At 42.9% G+C, this 12,882-nt stretch overlaps 1 protein-coding gene across 4 annotated transcripts in view; it reads left to right on the top strand.

Annotated features, from left to right (window-relative positions):
- The window catches only part of ARID4B (AT-rich interaction domain 4B), a 147,570-nt gene that overhangs the window by 25,942 nt on the left and 108,746 nt on the right, over positions 1-12,882 (top strand). For all 4 annotated transcript variants that reach the window (XM_038397655.1, XM_038397653.2, XM_043511397.1 and 1 more), the window contains exon 3: positions 10,879-10,989. In XM_038397655.1, coding sequence (XP_038253583.1) covers positions 10,879-10,989 — 111 coding nt within the window. The remainder of the gene's footprint in view (positions 1-10,878; positions 10,990-12,882) is intronic.

Here is a 12,882-nt window from a genome sequence, read left to right as displayed (position 1 = left end):
GGGGTAGCGATCCGAGGGCTTGATGAGTCTCGGCAGTCTCTCCGTCACATCACGAATCTTAGCCCCTGGCAAGCAGCAGACTTCTCGGTTTTCCCGGTCAGGGCGGCAGATAGATGACTCAGTCCCCCGGAGGAGAGAGTCCCCGACCACCACCACCCGCCTTCTCCTCTTGGGAGTGGTGGTCGTGGAACCCCCAACCTCAGGACATCACATCTCATGCCTCCCAACCAGCGGAGTCTCCTTCTGCTTTCTCCCCCCAGACATATCATCTGGTCCACTCTCCGCATTGGTACCTGTGGAGAGAACATGAAAGCGGTTAGTTACCTGTGTCTGTGTTACTGGAACCCGGACATTCCGCTTACCTCTTCTGGAGGTCACATGTTGCCAAGCTTCTTCACTGGCCTCTTGGCTCCTCTGTGCAACCTGCTCTATATCTTTAGAGCTTTGTGCCCCTAGAAGGCTATCCTGAGTTTGGTCCAGAAAATCCTCAGTCTCTCGTATACAACGCAGGGTCGTTACCTGTTGCTCCAGACCTTCAATCTTCTCTTCCAATATGGAGACCAGCTTGCACTTTGTACAGACAAAGTCGCTTCTGTCCTGTGGAAGAAAGACAAACATGGCACATCCAGTGCAGGTCACAACAGCTGAACCCCCCCCTTCCATATCACCTACCTACTATGAGCTTCCTCAGAGACGTTGGCAAGATGTAAGCCTCACTGGGCTCACTCCAGGCGAACTCCCAGGCAAACTCCTGCTGTGAGCTGCTCTGCTGTCCCCGCTGCTCCGCTGGTTCGCGAGGCTCTGGCTATTTTTAAACAGCCAGGCTTCCCTGACGCAAACACACAGACACCCTAATGCCCGCCCCCTGCAGGCTAGCAGCCAATCAGACACTCACTCAGGCTCTCTCCCTGCCCTCCCAGCAAACACACGCTCGGATACTTCCTCAGCAAGCAAACACACACACTCGGATACTTACCAGTCCCAGGCAAACTCCTGCTGTGAGCTGCTCTGCTGTCCCCGCTGCTCCGCTGGTTCGCTGCCGCTCCGTTAGCCATTTTAACCACAGCATTGGATTGGGAGCTAGTGTTGAGCTGCTTATTCACCATGACCCCATAGGGCTAATCTACACTTACAGCGCTGCAGCTGCAGCGCTTAGTGCAGACACTATTTACACCTCCCTGAAAGGTGGTCGCTATGTTGACAGAAGCCCACTGTAACAGGGGATTGGGTGGCTGGCTCCCTAGTGGTGAGATTGCCTGGTTCTCAGCCCCCTCTGGCTGAGTGACCTTAGCTGGGGAGAGAGGGACCTTGGCCCTCCCTCTCCACCAGGTCCCAGCCCAGCAGTCTGGATTGTGCCTTGCTGTGGTCCCAGGCTCCTTTGGGCATGGCAGCCACAAGCTGGTGAGGACAAGCCCCACAATCTCCCTGTGGGTTGCTTCTTAACCCATGGCCCACTTGTAGCCCAGTCGGCACACAGCTGCGGCCCATGTGATACTTTCAGGGCCACATAGATAGTATATACATAGCGTGGATGCGGCCCACATAACAGAGAGAGAGCTGCATATGTGGCCCATGATGGCAAATAGGTTGAGAACCACTGCTCTGGGGTTTTCCTCAGTCAGTTATCTCCCATGCTGGAGATTTGTTCAGTCTCCTTGACTGGGAAATCAATGCTTACCCCCAGGTGGCTGCCCTGGTTCTCTGTCCCTTCAGGCAGGGAGACAGCAAGTTCCTGCCTCTTCACCAGTCAGCCCTGAACCTTTGAGCCAGGCTCCCTTCTTTTATTCTCTCTCCCTCCCGGGCCTGGTGTTGGCTGCAGATATAGTGCAGTGGGGCTAGCTGGGCCAAAACGCATTCTTTAAAACACTGGCTTTTCTGGCTGGCAGTTTTTCTGCTTCATTACATCCTACTCTCGACAGAGTGCTGTCCACATCAGGAATTAGATTGGTGTAACTGCATCGCTCAGAGGTTTGGAAAATCCACACCCTTGAGCAATAGTGTAGACCAGGGCTAAATATATTCAGATGTGCATTAAGTCCTCTTCAGAGTCACAGTATGGGCTATATCCTGGAAAGCAGTAAATATAGCCTTTGTTCCTAGATATACAATCTTCCTGATTTTTAAAAAGTCCTTTGGAAGTTTGAACAATTAGTTCAGATTTTCAGTTTCTGTGCTAGAGGTTGTAGTCTGTTTCAGATCTTGTTAAAACTGAAAGAGGTCACTCAAATTTTTGTGCTAGAGAAGAAGCCTGATAAACTCCTTCAAAAACGAGCCTAAAAAAGTTTCAGGTTAGTTACTTACCTTACTCTTCTGTAACAGTTCATCCTTAACATATAACCAAGCTATAACTTAACTCAGTTTATATGCTTCTCTTGAAAACAGTATATAAAAATGCAAAGTCAGTCAAATTTGCTTTTTAAAACCTTACAAAAAATGTCAGTTGGTTGCTATGGAAATGATTGTGACTTCAAACAGGATTATGGAATAGAGGTGGGCATAGAAACAGCAAGAGCAGTAATTCAAAATATCCTGCTTTCATGCAGAGTCTTTAAGAATAAAGATCAAGAAAAGAGACATACAGATGGGATTATACAGAACCAGAATTATTTCTAAATAGAGCCATCAGCAGCTCTTAAGTGTTTGATTCAATAAAATGTTTGCTTTCTGTGGTGATACGTAATAATAATTATGAAAATACAATTTTCTTTCCAAGGATTTCAAAGCACTTTGTAAACATTAATGAAGTCTTGGTAGCCCTGGAGATAGGTATGTATTATCCCCATTCTACAGATCTGAAAGCTGATGCAGAGAGTAGAGACTTACGGTTTTACAGGAAGTGCGTGGCAAAGCTAGGACTAGAATCCAAATGCTTTGTTTTCTGGTCTGGTGCTCTGTTATTATTAAACTGTCAGATTTGTTTTATGCTAACCTAGAGTACCACATCGAATACCAAAATCTTCAAAGCAATAAAATGAGAAAATTAAATACAGTTTGAATTTGTGGGTAATCACAGCACTTAAGTTCCTGAATTTGAGAGAGCCTAATTGATCCTTGATCCTGACCTGGCTAGCTTGATTTAAATCAGCAAGCAGGAAACCATGATTTAAATAATAAATGTTCATCTTGTTTTTTCATGTGTACCTTAGCTGCTTTTCTAAAGAAAAGTTGATTCTCATTATTAGCATAACCTTCAAAACATGTTTTGCAACAAAATATAGCCTTTACTTTAAGTTTGGTACATTTTTGCTAGCCAGGAGGATATGCTACACCCTGTAAAGTATTCTATAGCTTAATATGTTTGTTTAGATTTTTAATTTTTTGCATTTTTAATGTTGTAGAAAATGAGACATTTCTCATTTATTAGTATTAACTTGTTATTTATGTGAAGCTGCACCTGGATTGGAAATGAAATTCAGTTAAATGCACAAACAGCATTTTTATAGACTCATACAATCCCAGGGTTGGAAGGGACCTCAGAGGGTCATCTGGTCCAACCTCCTGCTCAAAGCAGGACCAATCCCCAATTTTTGCCCTAGATCCCTAAATGGCCCCCTCAAGGATTGAACTCACAACCCTGGGTTTAGCAGGCCAATCCTCAAACCACTGAGCTATCTTCCCATTTTAAAATGGTTATTAGTTAAATAAGACTACCTTAATGTGCTGCAATTTATTAATGTTTTTATTTAAAACTGATTTATTAAACAGAGAAAGTATAATCTGTAGTTAGTGAATTGAACTGATTGTTTCTGGTCATCCTGTCCTTCAAGATTTTAGAAGTAGTAGTTCTCATTCTCACACTTCATTTTATTCAGAGGATTGGAAGAGAGGAAACAAGTTTTCCTGCTTTTCAGCTCCCAGTTGGTTTCTCAGCTTTGTATGAGCTAGACATTGAACTGAACTAGTTGGGTAAATTGAAAAGAAAATGTCCTCTCTGCAACTGAAGAAGGGGCTACTGCTGTGAAAAGCTGGTTGACTCTCATCTCTGGTTGGCACAAGATGAGGGAACAATGAAAAGATGCAACAGCTTTGTTTAAGGAGATAGCATCAACTTGAAATGGTTTTTAAAAAAACGCAAATCTTAATCTTAGTTTCAAGTTTCATACCTGCTATGAAGGAGTTATGCCAATTTCTGACTTAACACTTTTTTAAACAAGTGTTTGTCGCCACTGTTGCTCTGTGAAGGTTCCTCATTTAAAGGAAACAACCATAGAACCTTAGAGTTACAAACTCACCGGTCAACCACACATCTCATTTGGAACTAGAAGTATGCAATCAGGCAGCAGCAGGTTCTACTGTAACAGTGAAATTGAATATGCATCATGTTAGATACAGAGTTCAACAAACTGCATAAATTTATGTAGTCTGTTCTAGTAATATGTGTTTCCTGAAAAATTTATATTTACAATAACAGGAATAATTAAGTTGATGTCCCTTTTTAGCTACATTGGATAGTTATAAAAGAGGTTCCCTCTAGAGTTACTTGAAGTATAAACAGCAGCTTTCTCTATAGTATTCAGTGTAGTTTTGTTGACTGAGGTCCTGATCCTGCAGTAAGCTCTGTGAGCAGTTCTCTTGTGTGGAGCTCGCTGCAGTTGTGCTTAGCTATGAAAAAGATGAAGAAAGTCTTCCCCTCACAAGCTGGTCTGTCTCAAAACTCTTGAAGGCAGTACTTTAAGCCTTGTCCGTTTCTAATGTATGGATTCTTTATGTGGTGACAGTGAGAAGACTGAAAGTTTATTAAGAGAGCAGCAAAATAGTTTGTGTTATGAGGAAGAATTCGTCAGATTTGGCTTCTGTGTAAGATAGTTGTAGACAAGTGGGAGTATATTAGAGCAGGTCTACACTACAGTTGATATAATTTATGTCACTGAGGGGTGTGAAAAAGCCCCTCCTCGGTCCCCTGCAGTGATGCAAGTTTCACACTGTCCACACTAGCTTTATGTCAGCAGGAGAGAGAGACATAGCTTCCGCTTCTTGCAGAGGTGAAGTAATTATGCCAACAGGAGAGTGCTTTCCCATTGGCATAGTGCGTCTTCACCACATGCGCAGTTGCGCTGATGTAGCGCTGTAGTCTAGACGTGCCCTTAGCGGTTCAAATGTGAAACCAAATGTAACTTGCAGTATAGAATCATATAGAACCTCAGGAGGTCATCTAGTCCAACCCCCTGCTCAAAGCAGGACCAATCCCCAATTTTTGCCCCAGATCCCTAAATGGCCCCCTCAAGGATTGAACTCACAACGCTGGGTTTAGCAAGCCAATGCTCAAACCACTGAGCTGTCCCTCCCCTAGTGCAAGTAGTAATATTTTTTTTGTGTTGGGTGTTAGAAGTGAAACTGTACTCTACAAGTATTGAGCTAGATGTAAGGGGTTAAGATAGAAATCACTGGATTAAATGGTTATTTGGGTTTACAAGTGTTATCCAAAAGAAACTTGAACACCTGTTTTTCAGGGGCAATAGCCTTTCTTATCACCCTGTTCAATAATCCGTCATCTCAAGATAATCAGACTTAGTTGCATGACTTCTGCAGCATAGAGTCAAAATAGCTTAATAATTTGCCATCTCTGAAGAGGCAGTGGTTGAGACTGAATAGATCACGCTTACATTCTAACAAATCTCAATAAAACTAACTTAAATGCTGTAGTCTATCTGAATACCTTAAGCAGTCTGCTGCATAAGAAAACAAATTTAATTTACCAATAGGGGGTAGAAATCTGAATCTGATGTAAGATGAGGGACTTCCTATTACCTTTAAAATTATTATTCATTTGGAGAATTGAAAGATCTGATTTAGTTGGGGATTGAGTGACTGCTAGAGCTGGAGGCAGGAATTGCACAGTTGACTTTTGCTCCTCTAAGCAAGCCTTGCCTCATATCTTGCTGTATTATCTTGGTTTTGGACCTTTGGTTTCCACTATTCAATTTTTTTAAAATGCTCATGAATTGAGGTGGCTAAGGCATGCTAAAATTTGAAGAATAGGTAAATGCAGCAAGTGCCAACTCAGCTACAGCATGAGTGCATCCGACTTAAATTGTGGATGACATGCAGGACATAAGAAGGCTTAACACAGGGGTGGTCAAACTATGGCCCAGGGGCCACATTCGGCCCTTCAGACATTTTAATCCGGCCCTCGAGCTCCCACTGGGGAGCAGGGTCTGGGGTTCGCCCCATTCCGCATGTGCTGTGGCTCTGTGTGGCTCCCGGAAGCAGCGGCGTGTCTGCCACTGGCTCCTATGCATAGGGGCAGACAGGGGGCTCAGAGGTGGTGCTTGCGGATGGGGCAGCGTGCAGAGCCGCCTGGCCACGCCTCTGTGTAGGCGCCAGTGGGGGGACATGCCGCTTCTTCTGGGAGCTGCTTGAGGTAAGCGCCATCCAGAGCCTGCAGCCCTGACCGCCTCCTGCGCCCCAACCCCCTGCCCTAGTCTGTTCCCCCTCCTGCCCTCTGAGCCCTTTGGTCCCAGCCTGGAGCCCCCTCCCACACCCTGAACTCATTTCTGGCTCCACCCCAGAGCCCTCACTCTCTCCCACACCCCAATCCCCAATTTTGTGAGCATTCATGGCCCGCTATACAATTTCCATACCCAGATGTGGCCCTCAGGCCAAAAAGTTTGCCCACTCCTGGCTTAACAAGTTCCTCTCTTAAAGGTGACCTGCAAAGTATTTTAAAAAGTTATTGAGGAATGCAGTCTTTTCTGCTTGATTTTGACTTTAGAAGAAAATCAGGCATGTCAAGCTTGGTCTTTTTTTTTATTTATTTCTTTTTCTTTTCTTTTTTTTAAATTTTGAAGACCTGTTTGGGGATCTAGGCATATTTGTGAGTTGTAACACGTTAGTTAAAGGAGAGATGGTGTTTGAATTCTTCACACTCTGAAAAAGTTGTTGATCTTAAAAAGGTGTTAACCCTAAAAGGTTTTTTAAAATTCTGACCAAAAATCTTGCCCTTTTCAACAGCTCAATTATCATTCTTTTGGCTCTTCTGAAATCATTTCACTAAGTTATATAGTCATCATACCCTTCCACCCTAGATAGGATCTGAATTTCTAACATTAAAAGAACTAAGACTTTCAGACCTCCTTTAGATAACAAGTAAAAGAATTTCCAAGCCCCATCTTCCCCTCCCACCCCACACATGCGCGCGCGCGCGCGCGCACACACACACACACACACACACACACATTACCTTCAAAACGGCAGAGTCGGCTTTCCTACTGAGCATGTCTGCTACATTTGTTGGGTTAATGCTTAATCTTGTTTTGGTGTGGCTTGCTCAGAACATCCTATGTGGTGTGTGGGTACAATGAGGAACACAGATTAGGATATAAATTATATAATTTAGGTGAATATATAAAGCTCTTGGGAATCCTGAATAAAAGGCAGCATATAGAAGTAATATTAGTTACTATATGACATGCCACAGACTTTAGAATCATTCAGATTCAATAATATTGCACAATTGTGCAAGAATAATATTGCACAATTGTGATCTCATCCTACATAGCTAAAGAGAGCTGACCTCATTAACAGTCCCAAAAGAAGCTATATAAGAACAAAGTATCACTTTCTTTTGATCTTCAGTTGCTAATTTTTAAGTGTTCCTGTTTGTTCTGAAGTGTTTTCAAATCTTTAGCTCCTCCATCTCATTTGAAAGATCAGAACTACAGTGCTGGACTGATGTCTAACTGTAGGAGAAATGCATTCTTCTATGGCATGGGCATCTAACTGTCAATCCTATGACACAGTGTTTCCCAAACTTGGGACACCGCTTGTTCAAGGAAAGTCCCTGGTGGGCCGGGCCGGTTTGTTTACCTGCCCTGGCCGCAGTTCGCCGCTGCAGGCCATTGGGGGCTGCGGGAAGCGGCGTGGGCTGAGCATGGCCTGCAGTGGCGAACCGCAGCCAGTGGGAGCCGTGATCAGCCGAACCTGCGGACGCAGCAGATAAACAAACCGGCCCTGCCCACCAGGGGCTTTTTCTGAACAAGCAGCGTCCCAAGTTTGGGAAACACTGCTATGACACATAATCAGTTTGAAGGCTAAAGCTGAATCACTCCAAAAGAATTGTTGGGTGCCAAAGAAAATTCAGCCACTGAATTGTTGGAAATTGCTAACAGGTCACCTAGAGACAGCTTGTTTTTAAGTGGTAAACCAGCTTTAACAGTAATACCCTCCCCTTTATATGTAGAGGGACTGTTTTCTTCAAATAAACTACATAACAGTTCATTTGAAGTTGAGGAACTAGTGAGCTAAGAGAGCAAAGAAGCTAGTCTTCCTATTTCAATTAACAAAGAATTAAGCACTAGATAAAGCTGTAATATTCTAGAAAGCCTAGTGGGTAACACTAATTACAAAAGTATTTTCTTTCTGGTTATTAGTTTCTCATTTTATTTTAAAACTGATCATTTGTTTTGATGCTGGTCATTTTTTCTGCAAAAGAAGCAATGTGTTGAGGATCAAAGAATACCATAGCTTCAAAATTACTCCAGGTTTGTTTATAGTGCCTAAATGAGGTTGTGCTGTATCATACATGTCAGTCCCACTATGATGATGCACAAGACTGACATAGGAAGTTTGTAACTTGCTGACAAAGCTAGTCCTGCAGTAAATATTCACTCTGCCCTCTTTGGGCCCCTACGGCAGATTCCTTTCTGAAACAATGTGGAGTGCCTCTTTTAGTTAGTCTTCATCCACCTCACTTCCTTGGATAGTATCATTAGTTTGTTTGGCTGAGGTTGATTTTTAAATTAGCCCAGATATGGAAGTGTGGCACTAATGAGCAACAGGAAGAAATCCATATATACCACCCATTGTTATAATTTTCTCACACACACACACACACACACACACACACACACACACACAATTCAGTGTAAGAATCTACACCACAATGTACATTTTTGCACAAATAGATAATCCCTGAGCAGTTGTGCATTCTCCAGTCCTCTATTAGCAAAATAATAATAAATTCAGCATTACTGGTCCTACTGTATGCACAAGCACAGATCCAATGGCATATTAAAAGCACAGCTCCAGCAGGCCCTTGGGCTTGTGCTCTCGTTAAGTTACTCTCAACAGGCCATCAGTCATGAAAAGCTTTGCCCGCAGCTCTGCTCATCAATCTCCTTAAGAGGACAAATTTAGTTTAACTACAATCCGTATTAAATCTAATGCAGTCCCTGGATTTCTTGCTGATCCCAGACAGAAAATATAGGTGTTTCCTGCTACAGCAGCCATACTCTGGTTTCAGTCAGTGAGTTAGAGAAACTTCTGGCAGACAGCTTCCAGTTTCAGGCTCCTCCTATCAGAAAGCTCTTCTTAAAGTGACAAAACTTGTAATAGATCATTTGTCATAACACTTCCCAAGGCTGGTGGCAATTGCATAGCTATTTAATACATTGTTATCGTAGAACTGATGTATTTAATTTGATAGTTTTTAATGATCTTTTTATAAGCCCCGGAAGCTCAAGTACCTTAGTTTTAACAAAAAGACTTCAGAACCATTTCTCTTTTATTTAAAGAGACTTCCATTCTGTCACAGAGGTGCATCAATGTGTACTGCTGTTACTTTGGGAAAGTTGGATTATCAGGTCCATGCTGAGAAAAATAACTCCACATAACTATCTGGTCATAGCAATTGTCAAAAACAGTTATAATTACTTATTGCAGCACACATAGCATATCTCACACAGAAATCTTTCCTACATGTGAGTGTGTAAACTGGGAAAGTTCAGCTGAGTTTCTCTTTAATTCTTCTGGCAGGCGTGGGATTCCAAGTGTTTCAGGCTTCACGCTGTGGCCCCTGCATTTTACACTGCCCTCTGGAAGGCATGACTCTTGCAGCACCTGTCACTGTGCTGCCACAGCTACTTCTAAGAACTCTCACTGTGGCAGAGATGGAAAGAATTCTGAATGCCATGGGGAAATGGGAAATTGCTGTAGATAGTCTGCAGTAATTTGGGCAAGATTCCCCTTTGAACTTGAGGGTTGAGGAGAGAGAAACAGATCCCCACCAGATTTTGACCCCCACCTATAGCCAGTGATTTTAGTTTATTGTTCATTTACTGTGTGGTTATAATTAACTAACATGTTATGTCATATATAATCATTGTATGCTAGAGTTAAACTTTAGGATTATAGAAGTATAAGATTGATCAGTATGTAGAGCAGAGGTGGGCAAACTATGGCCTGCGGGCCACATCTGGCCCACAGGCCCGTCCTGCCTGGCCCTTGAGCTCCTTGCTGGGGAGGCCAACCCCCCGAGTTGTCCCCCCTCCCTCACAGCTTCAGCTTGCCGTGCTGCCAGTGGTCTGGGCGAGCTGCAAATGTGCTACTTCTGGAGCACCAGGACTGGAAGCTGTAAGTAGTATACCCTATAAGTAGCACATTCCTACAGGGAGCAATTTAATGCATTACACCCAGGTAGGGAAGGTAGTGCATCCGCAAACAGCCTGGCCCCTGCCCCCTATCTGCCGCCTCCCACTTTCCACCCCCCTCAGAACCCCTGACCCATCCAACCTCTCCTGCTCTTTGTCCCCTGACTGCCCTCCCAGGACCACACCCCCTATCAACCCCCCTCCCGCTCCAGTATTGGCAAGAAATTTAAGGGGGTATTTTGTAATTTAGATTTTTACTAACTGCAAAAGAGCATTCACCACAGACTTTGGACACACATGACAAACTTAAAACAGACTAACAGTTGACCTACTGAGAGCACTACCCCAGCCACACCAAGCTTACTACTGTTGGAGGGTGTCCCCACCCTTACCCAATTACAGCCATTATGTCTCTGTTATAGCTGTAATATCAATCATCTTGTGTTTGAGGACTGATAGACATGGAAGTGTTTGGGAGATTAAGGGCACCTTGTGTTCCTCTCTCTTCCAGGCCATTGATGAGCCTCCGTATTTGACAGTGGGCACTGATGTGAGTGCTAAATATAGAGGAGCCTTCTGTGAGGCCAAGATCAAGACAGCAAAAAGACTCGTCAAAGTCAAGGTATGTAGTTTTCCTGTTAATTTTTCAGAAAAATTAATGGATATTCTGAATGCCATAACATGCAGATATACTTTACTCATGATACGCTCAAGGGGCTTAGTTACACCCACTACTCAACTCCCCTTCCATGCTGACTGGCACTGAAAAAAGCTGTGGCATTTAGGGCTCCTGCATGTGATACCTAACCATCCCTTCAGGAGCATCATGCCTATTTCTTTTCTTCAGGCAGTGTCTTCAGTACTCTTCCTGTGATATTCCTTTATGCTTGCCTCCCACACTCTGGCCTCTAAAGCCACAGGCTGGTCATACAGTTATAGTCTTGAGACTTGTCTAAGCAAATAGTTAGTGTATGGCAAGTTGGGAAGTAAATGTACCTCATACTAGCTTGCCAGACCCTAGGGGACTGTGTGGACCGTACTGATCTCATTAAAGGTTCCCCCATGTATTTTATCTACTTCCACTTTGAAAGACATGCTTTTACATTCCAACTTGCCATGTACTATCTGTTTGTATAGGCAAGCCTTAAGATAATGAGATGTAGTTCATTTTACGTTTATTTTTCCATAGTTAGACTTTTACAAGTTGGTTTAAGGCAGTGCTTTTTAGGAACACATGACTTTGCCATCTAGCAGACTACTACTGCTTCAGAGAAAGGAGAGGCCTCTTCCATCTTCAGATGAAGCATCTAGTTAACTGTTAAATGCTATTCATATGTGGACTGGAATTTCTTCCTGATCCCTAAGCTGTCCAGTTGATAGTCAAAGCAATCAGTAAAAAGCAGATACAGTCTATATGGATGTTGTAGAGGGAATACACGGTATAGCTTTTAAAGACTATTATAAAATTGTTAAAATACAACTAGAAGTATAGAGGCCAACTTCTGGACTTGTCTTGAGCAGTTAAGTCTGTTATCGAACATTTAAATTGTGTGTTTGGATAACTGTACTCAGACAGTGCCTGCTCAAGTTTTCTTATCCATGCCAATGAAAAACCCAGTGGAGAAAGCTAGGAGGGATCAAGAATTAAGGAAAACTCAGTGCTGTAATACTATCTGTTGCTAAATTGCATCTGAGCTATTGTGACAAAACACTTCATTGAATAACGAATCTTCAAGAAAATGTTTTTGCCACTATAGCTCAGCTGAAATCTAGGAGCAGAATATTACAGTACTGAGCTTTTCCATAAGTGCTCCTGATCCCTGCTAGATCCCTCCATTGGGTTGCATGGTTGGAATAAATGAAAAACCAAAGTAAGTTTTCATCGTTGTTGTAGTGAGCACTTGACTGTTTTCTGCTATTACTGACTTGGATTATAAAGTGTTTGACTCCAGTTGCATGACTTAGCTCTGTATAGACAGCCACTGCCTTAGGCTCTCAGCTGGTGTCTGCTATAATGGTAGACAGCTAACACTTATCCAAAATATAGGGTGTATTTTAAAAAAAACTCTAGCGAAATATAGTGCTAACAGAACAGTTCACAAAGTTTGTTGCAACATGAACAGTTTTAAGAATTTCTCCTCCAGCTTAGTGAAATCTGTGTTAGGAAAGCCCTCCAGTGTCCCTAAGCATTTAATATAATTTGACTTTATTTATGAAAAGTGTGCATTTACAGAGTGGATTAGACATTCTGTAAAAGGAAGCTGCCTTCAGTATGAACAAACAATGGGTGGAAAGTGTAAACTTGCACCTTATTGATCTCTATGAAATGATAGACACAGGAAAGGCAGCGAGGATGGGATATAAGTGAGACCCATTAGCCTGTGCTATGAAGACCTTCCATAAAAAGTTATCACAAAACAGATTTTATGGCCTGACGATTACCTGAAGCATCTCCTTGAAGTGGTAGAATAAGTCTTTGTTGTCTCTATCTTATTTTATTAACATCCATCACCTG

The sequence above is a fragment of the Dermochelys coriacea genome, chromosome 3 (assembly GCF_009764565.3).
Source record: "Dermochelys coriacea isolate rDerCor1 chromosome 3, rDerCor1.pri.v4, whole genome shotgun sequence".
Classification (NCBI taxonomy): domain Eukaryota; kingdom Metazoa; phylum Chordata; order Testudines; family Dermochelyidae; genus Dermochelys; species Dermochelys coriacea.
This window is presented reverse-complemented; position numbering and strand designations above follow the sequence as displayed.